This window comes from Anoplolepis gracilipes, chromosome 4 (genome assembly GCF_047496725.1).
Source record: "Anoplolepis gracilipes chromosome 4, ASM4749672v1, whole genome shotgun sequence".
Classification (NCBI taxonomy): Eukaryota; Metazoa; Arthropoda; class Insecta; order Hymenoptera; family Formicidae; genus Anoplolepis; species Anoplolepis gracilipes.
Genome location: NC_132973.1, coordinates 16082733 through 16091127, shown reverse-complemented (window position 1 = coordinate 16091127; position 8395 = coordinate 16082733). Strand labels below are relative to the sequence as shown.

At 29.5% G+C, this 8395-nt stretch overlaps 1 protein-coding gene across 4 annotated transcripts; it reads right to left on the bottom strand.

Annotated features, from left to right (window-relative positions):
- Positions 1–1203: 1203 nt before the first annotated feature.
- Positions 1204–7781, bottom strand: LOC140664391 (uncharacterized). 4 transcript variants are annotated; one of them, XM_072889453.1, is made up of 10 exons: positions 7396–7781; positions 7109–7267; positions 4406–4531; positions 3952–4106; positions 3747–3857; positions 3618–3678; positions 3239–3525; positions 3030–3161; positions 2737–2958; positions 1204–2626 (listed from the first exon to the last, which is right to left on the bottom strand). In XM_072889453.1, exons 2-10 carry the CDS (start codon positions 7231–7233, stop codon positions 1539–1541), a joined length of 2307 nt encoding a protein of 768 aa, XP_072745554.1. In that variant the 5' UTR covers positions 7234–7267; positions 7396–7781; the 3' UTR covers positions 1204–1538. The 4 variants fall into 4 exon arrangements, with proteins under 4 accessions (XP_072745554.1, XP_072745555.1, XP_072745553.1 ...); XM_072889454.1 differs by having other exon boundaries at positions 7400–7781; XM_072889452.1 differs by lacking the exon at positions 7396–7781 and having other exon boundaries at positions 3030–3158; positions 7109–7368.
- Between the last annotated feature and the right edge of the window lie 614 nt (positions 7782–8395).

Below are 8395 nucleotides of genomic sequence, written 5' to 3'. Positions count from 1 at the left end.
AGTGTTTGATGAGAAAACATTTTCATTAAACATAGGATTTCCCATTTAAAAAATTAAACATGGCGTTCATGTGACCTTCAAAGTCAGACCAATGGTACCATCTTATGGTCCCTCGAAATCCTAAAACTTTTGTTTAAAACTTTTTTTCCGGCAACGCTTACTTTTCAAGATATTTCACTGGAGGAATTAAAATGGGAGACCCTGTATATACATATACATATATATATGTATATATATATATATATACAGGATGTCTCAAAATGACCGTATCACCTCTCGGGTGCAGGTAGAGCGGGTTAAATGGAATAGAAAAGTCCTGTACCATTTTGCGATTTTCAGAATAATTATTGAGAAATTAATTTACAAAGATCGGCAAATCTTGCGCGAGTATCAGCCGCTGCAAGAAAGATGGCGAGAAGGACGGCCTACCACAAAAAAGATGGCGAGAAAGACGGCCCACCACTAGGCCGGTCGCTAAATAATAATCGCTAATCTATTATTCTTATCAATGCTTCTCGTCTATACCCCTGGTAACCGCGAGGCAATGGCGCCTATTTACGCCGCGCGCGCTTAGCGACCGTCCTTAGGGCCGTCCTTCTCACCATCTTTTTTGCAGCGGCCTGATACTCGCGCCGGATTTGCCAATCTTTGTAAATTAATTTCTCAATAATTATTCCGAAAATCGCAAAATGGTACAGGACTTTTCTATTCCATTTAATCCGCTCTACCTGCACTCGAAAGGTGATACGGTCATTCTGAGACACCCTGTATATATATATATATATATATATATATATATATATATATATATATATATATATATATATATTAGTTTTATTAAAATTGTAAATTTTGGCATATTTTTTTATTTTCTCAAAATTTTAATATAATAGTTTAATTTATTCGGTAAAATTATTTGTAAAATATTTTTGAAATTATTTTTCTTCCTCAAAATAATTGTTATAATTTTTCAACAGCTTTTTTTCAAAATTTAAGTGTAAATATTGCTATCTTAATAACTTTCTCTAGCTTTTATGGGGTCTAATATAATTTTTTTTATTATTGTTAATGTATTTCTTTAAAATTTTTTTTTCTTCCTCTTAAAAACCAAAAATTTTTGTCTTTTCTCTATTAAAGATAGATGATAAATTTTTTAAAGTTTTAGTTTGCATGAATAGTTTTTCAAATGTAATAATATACAACTTTACATAAGAAAAGTTTATTTTCTCTTGTTTATTGGTAACTTTTTAAATTGTGACTCCAGTTACTGATTTTAGGAATGTATCAGATTAAGACAATTTAGGTCTTTTTTATTCATTTTTATTCTCACTGTCTGTCTATCAGTCTTATCCTCATTATCTTATTGCTATCGATGTAACTTGATGCATGTTGCTTTTTTACACATTAGAGGTTGCTTATTGAGTTGCAAGATACGAGGTTAATTTCATTTTTGTCATTTTCAAAGGAGTTTGAGATGTTTAAAAAAGACATTAAATAACTCAACGACAATACACATTTTGTCGAACAAAATCAAAATGCTAAACCTGAATGTACTGTTCATCATCAGTATCTCCTCCATTATTAATTTGTTCCAAGGGAAGATTCAGATCTATCTCTTTGTGGATACTCATTATGTTCTTATCTTTAATTTTTTCGTAACCGTCCGTATTTGCATCCGACAAAAAGTTATTCACTTGTTCATAAGGCGATTCCTCATTTTGTGTGACACTCATATATTTCACGCTTTCGTAATTTGGATCGTTGTGGCTCACAGACTCATAATTAGGATCTATATCACTATCACCAGGCTGGCAGACAGACGCATAATTCGGTTCAACTGTATGATGTGGCATGCTTTCGTAATTTGGTTCCGAGTCAGTGTCCTGATCTAATTCATTCCGCCGTCGCAAACGCACCCTCTCATAGCCAGGATCTTCGCTGCTTGCGTTGCTTACTTGTCTGTGCTTAAACGACTTCGAATATATATCCGCACTGTTTCTTGTCAATATCGAAGTGCTCTGAAAATCGATCTCTCGCGAGCATTGTGGACGCAACATATTGTAGTTTAAATCGGATGAATGCGCATCAACTCTCACAATAGAGTTTCTCATGCTATTGTCAGAATTAACGGTCTCGTATTCATGATCAATTTTTAAATGAGCTGCATCCATGTCGACTTTAGATAATCTCAAAATGTTATTGTCATTTTCAATATTAAAGTTGTTCGTGTTACTGCTTGTGACAGGATAATATGCAAGATCGGATTCCTTCTTCTGTATTTCCACGGACTCATGACTGCACCATGATGCCCGGCTAACCTCAAGACTCAATTTTCTGTAAGTATTTGCTTCGGAATGTAGGACGTTATTAAAGTTTGAATGAGTATCATTTTGTTGCTCCTCTACCTCCTTTCTTTTCTTCATCACTTTTGCGTACATGTCTTCGAGCGACTTACCAACTGATAACGAAGATCTCAATTTATCATCACTTTTACTTTTTTTGTCAACGATTGCATACCCCTCCGAGGTTGCTTCAGGCGGTGGTGGTAAAGGAGAGTTTGCTTGACGTTTCTCAGGTTTGGGAGATCCAGGATTAATAATGGAACTATTGGCACTCGACGATGATGCTGCAAAAGAGAAAAGTAATTATACTTTATTTATTACTTGATAACAGAGAAGTAATTATATTTATAATTAGTACTCGAAGCTAACAATTGTTACGAGCAAAATTTATTACCTTGCCTGGAATGAGCATGTGCAACATAACGTAAACTATCGACACTTGGCGGTTGTGGTGCAGGATATGTCTCTTCTGTACGCAAAAAAGGCTGACAAAATATCATTTGCTCGTGTTGTGTATGTCTTTCAACTTCTGACATCATTGGTTGAATTTGTGCATATGTTTCACTGCCACTAGTATATACTTTATCTTGCTCATCTATCGCGGCATACATTTCATCTATGAAATAGTGAGATTGTGAAAACTTTTTATTCACATTACATTATGATACATTTCTAAAGTTTATTTACCTGAATCGTCAGAAACAGTAGTATAATGAGAATCGATGATTGGTCGAGTGGATTGATTTTGTCTGTAAGTTGCTTTAGTCTGTGCAATTATATTAGCTAATGGTTCCCTTACACTTATACTTGTGTACCCTTCTATAAAAAAAAATAATCAGAAATTTATTATTAAAAAATAAAAGATTGTGAAAAAAAAAGAAAGACAAGCAATTTACTTGAATCTTGGGAGTCTCCACTAAAGTGCTGTTGCAGGCTATTATGTTGAGACTGCGATGAGTGTGGCAGTAACAAAAGAGGCGGCGTCATATAAGGTAAATCTTGATTAGCTTGTATACTACCAGAGATAGCGTTAGCGGCTTGAATGTCAGAGTGCAATTCAGAGTTAAGAAGCGAATTATGTGAGGATGACCGACGAGTTCGCGGTGGCGCAATCGGATTTCCGCCTAATTGACTCATGGATGTTGATGGATTTTCAATATTTGTGACTTGATTAACGTTATTTCTGCAAAATATTTTAAAAAATGTATTTTATATAATATATACATATACTTTGTAGAAGATAAAGTACAGATATCTGTGATAAATGGATAATACCTATTTACTTGATTAACCTCAGTCTTCTGAAAGTTTTGAAGTTGTGCATAAGGATGTTCAACTAAAATAAATATCAGAATGTTATTAATCAATTAATAAACACAGAAAAAATTTTAATGATCTGTTTACTATTATCAGAGATAGGAGATGCAAATCTTGTATATTGATGAGATGTATCTTGTATTAAAGAACTTTGCTGAATAATTTCCGGCGTTTCTCTTTCAGATATCTGTTCTTGTACTGAAAGATAGTTAAAAAAAAAGGATATAACAATTTTGTTTCAATTTTAATAACATAAATTTTTTTCGCTCTATTAATCTGAAGATAATAGTACCTGCATCCTGGACTGTAGCATATAATTCTGAATGGTCTCCCATAGTTTCAGTAGTTTCATAAATACCTTGTGATATAGAACCCACCATATCATCATGTTCTTTGCTTTTATCTTTTGGAATATCAGGGAGACTTCTGTTGGCACCTGTTGTAGTTCTACATGAAAAAATTTTATTTAATAAAGGTAAGAGAGAATACGCACACTTATACTTATGAAAAATATATCTTAAAAACTAAATCTCAAAAATATCTTTTAAAATAGCTTAGAAACTCATATATTATATGTTTGCAAGATAGTACAATATGAATTTTTAAGATAATGTTACTCTAAAAAATTGTCTTTAATTTTTTTGTTGCAATAGAAATTATTTTAAAAATTACAAACTAAACTAATTAAAAATGTATTTACTAAGGTCATATGCAGTATAATGCCTAGTAATTTTTAAGATATAAACCTTTTCCCATTATCGTTGACATCTTGACTAACAATTTGGGATACATCTAATGTTGGAATTCTATTAAAACCATCTGTTTCAGAATTATTCAGTGTTACCATTCCAGCGAGTCCCAGAAATTCATTCCTATCATAATATAATTATAGTTGTATAATAAATATTGCCAAAGTGTGAATTAACTACATTATATATACACACACATACACATACATTTAAACCATATTCGATACTGTTATTTTTAACATATTTTACCATACAATTGAGTCAATGTATTTTTAACACATTTATTTATTATATATTTAAATACGTTTATTATATTATTTTAACATGTTTATCAGTATGTAAAAGTGTTCTAAAAATCTGAAAAAATTTATATACCTTTCTTGATCCTTCTAAATAAAGATTAGAAAAATAAATTTGAAAAATAATTTATTTAAATATATTGTTTCATAAAATTTGTTCTCAAGAAATTCTTTATTAGAGATCACAGATAAAAATGATCCACCAGAGTATGAAATAAGGATACATATATAAATATATAAATAAATAAATATAAATATATATATATATATATATATCAAGGGGTTGGTCACTGAGGTAATTTTTGTACAAGAGCTAGGTAATTCAGCGGCAATCCCAGCAAAATTTTGGCTAATCCAAGGTTATTTTTGGTAAATCTAAATAATCTTTAGCGTTAAAATAATTTAAAGTAAAATTTCTTTTTCAAAATTTATTTTTAATTTAAGATACTATTAGGTAATCTTAAGTAATCCAAGGTATAATTTAAGGGTAATCCGTATCAAAGGGTAATTTTTGTACATTATAACTGTTAGTGACCAACCCCTCGATATATATATATATATATATTTATTAAAAAAATGATTGATATATTATATACTGAAAAATTTGAATCTATGGATTATCATTAATAGTAGATAATTTTAGTGTATTACATACTAAAAAATACTAACATTGACAAAAAATTCCATACTATATTGTGTTGAATTGTTAATGATAAAAATGTGCAATTATATCTATATAAACTATATTACAAATCTCAAATTTATCTCAATAAATCAAATTATGATAAATTATTTAAATTTATCATAATATATAATGCATGATCTACAATAAAATCCGATCTACAACCCATATGGAACAAAAACGTGTAATGAATGTTCATTAGATGTTTATCATGGAGATTCGAAACCTCTATTAGACATCCATTAACTTTCCATAGATATTTACTAGACATTTTACATTTTGTATGTCTAATCGATATCCATTAGATGTATTCATGGATGTCATATGTATATTACATGGAGCATTCATAAATATTTCATATTTGTGTATCAATTAAATATTACCAATAATAAATAATATATAATAAGTAATATATAATATATAATAAATAATATATAATATATAATAAGTAATATATAATATATAATAAGTAGTATTTATATTTTAATAATAATAGTAAAATAGGAAATTTTACAATAAATAGGAAAAGATTTTCCTCAATTTTTGATGTAGATATTTATTTGTATAGATTTATTTGCAAAATGTCCTTTCTTACTATTATTATTAAAGTGTAAATATCATTGACTGACTGAAAAATCTTCTTTAGTAATTAATTCTGTGAATAATTTTCTTATTTCATTAATTATATCCATATTAGCATTAAGAATATTTATTAAGAATATTTAAAAATATTTTTTATATTATTTTCATATCTATTATACTTATTTTTTATTTTGCAGGACACAACCCACTTGTATATGATTATATAATTATATGAGTTGTAAAATGATTTCAGTTGTATTTTGCTTTAATTTAAAATTAAATAAGAATTTAATTCATTTAATTAATAAATTAATATATTATAGATTATGTAAAAAATTTTAACATCAAAAGGAAATAGTTAATTTTATTATTAAAATTTTATTAAGTATTTTAATGTTTCAACTGTTAATAAAAATTTAAATTGTATATAATAAAAATGGAATATATAATCTCTCTTAAATATTTTTAAATATATTCTTAAAACATTAGCTGAATTTTAAATATTAATTTTTAATAAATTTAAATACTATAATGAATATAGAAATTATATTTTGTTTTGTTAGAGAAGTACTTGTACAAATCTATATGTATATCTCATCTCTATAACAGATATGTAATAGATCTCCATCGACTTATGAATGAAATGGATTATGAATGACATGACATTCATTGGATATTTACGTAACTTCTATAACTCTATGCAATATCTTTACAGTGGTTTTCAGATAGATTTCTAAATAATAATATGAAAATCTATAGTATCATTTATGAATAATATCTACTGTGGATATCATTCATAAATGATACTATGGATTTCCATATTATTATTTAGAAATCTATCTGACAACCACTGTAAAGATGTTGCATGGAGTTATAGAAGTTACGTAAACATCCAAAGAATGTCATGTTCCATATGAGAATATATGGAATATATGGAATAAGCCTGAATTAAGAAAAGTTGGCACAAGAGGGCTGTTTCCAGTGTAAAAGAATTGGAGTAAGGATATGAACAAATAAAATATTTTGATTTCTTTACTCCTACTGCAACGTTTACTCTTACTTCTTATTGTATTAAGCGTAAGTCTGTAAGGTTGTAGACATTGAGTCAAGTTAATGATAAATCTCTAGCATATTTACTTGTTTTCATTCCGTCGACAGCTGCAGATGCAGGCGGCGATCAGACCAAGAAATGACAACAGGGCGCCGACCGATACAATCCAATAACACCAAACATCTTTCTCCTCGAAAAAAGAGTATATCATGTTATAGGTTTTCTGTTGATTATGTTCTCGTATCCTGAAATTACCGAAATCGAGAATGCTATCAATTCCTTCCATGTGAGATAACCTCAACGCGACGTGGAACACACCCAGAAATGTTCTTAGTATCCACACCACTTATTGTATTGGTTTGATTTAATTTACCTACAATAACGTTTGTCGCTCGCATGACCGATATAAAGATTGTATCTTTCAGTTGCACTTTATGGCCTTTGTTAAAGATTTTTTCTTTAAAGCTTACAGGGAAGCATAATATGGCGAAACTAAAAGGAATATATCCATAAATTAATTAAGCCTATTATGAGCTATTTGGAATGCAGTTTGACATTCATATTTTATTGCACATTTCGCTCAATCGTTCTCGATAAATTACAACGGCCAATTTGAATAATATTTTTATTGTTCGTTTTACTACTTTTTCTAACGTATTGTAGAACTCATAAACGAAGAAGTAAACACTTAATTACGTCGTTCACGAATAATTCGCACATCCATGTTACACATCTCGCGCCGCACTTCTTGCTTGAATCAGAGAGAAGCCTGAGAGGCGCCATGAAGCCGTTTTTGAGGAAACCCATTTTCACCGCGATACAGTGGCGCTAACTGGATCGATTTTAGAGCCGGTGGAACTACGTAGCTGGATCGATTTTCCAGCGGTTCGCGTCCGTGCTAGATCCATAAATTATGGTTCGCATCCGTGCTAGATCCATAATTGTGAATCTCAAAAGTACGAAATATATACATTCATTAATATTTTATTACATATCATTAACTGCAACTGCGCGTGATCTTTTTTCACTTCAACATATACATATTATGAAGTAATATATATACGTGTATATATATTGTATATATATATATATATATATATATATATATATATATATATATATATATGTTGTTATTTTCTGGATCTGGTTTGTAAGAAACAACAAACACTATAGATTAAAACAGAATTTATTCAAGTATATCTTGTCGCTTGTATTCTGACCAAAAAAAGGTTATAAAAAAAAGGCCCGGGAGTTACAAAAAAAGAGAGTCCTTCTTTTATTTTTAAAAGCCTAGTGATATCTTAGTAACTAAAAAAAATCACCATGAAATACGTAATGCTTTGGTTTGGCGGTATAGGCGAAATGTCATTATA

What these genes read in the sequence shown, in the direction of transcription:
- LOC140664391 (XM_072889451.1), bottom strand. Translation starts at nt 7,308, where the DNA reads ATGGAAGGAATTGATAGCATTCTCGATTTCGGTAATTTCAGGATACGA. An exon ending in TGTCGACGGAATGAAAACAA is followed by an intron (nt 4,532 to 7,108) that starts GTAAATATGCTA and finishes ATATTATGATAG; the next exon opens with GAATGAATTTCTGGGACTCG. An exon ending in TACTGTTTCTGACGATTCAG is followed by an intron (nt 2,959 to 3,029) that starts GTAAATAAACTT and finishes ACTATTTCATAG; the next exon opens with ATGAAATGTATGCCGCGATA.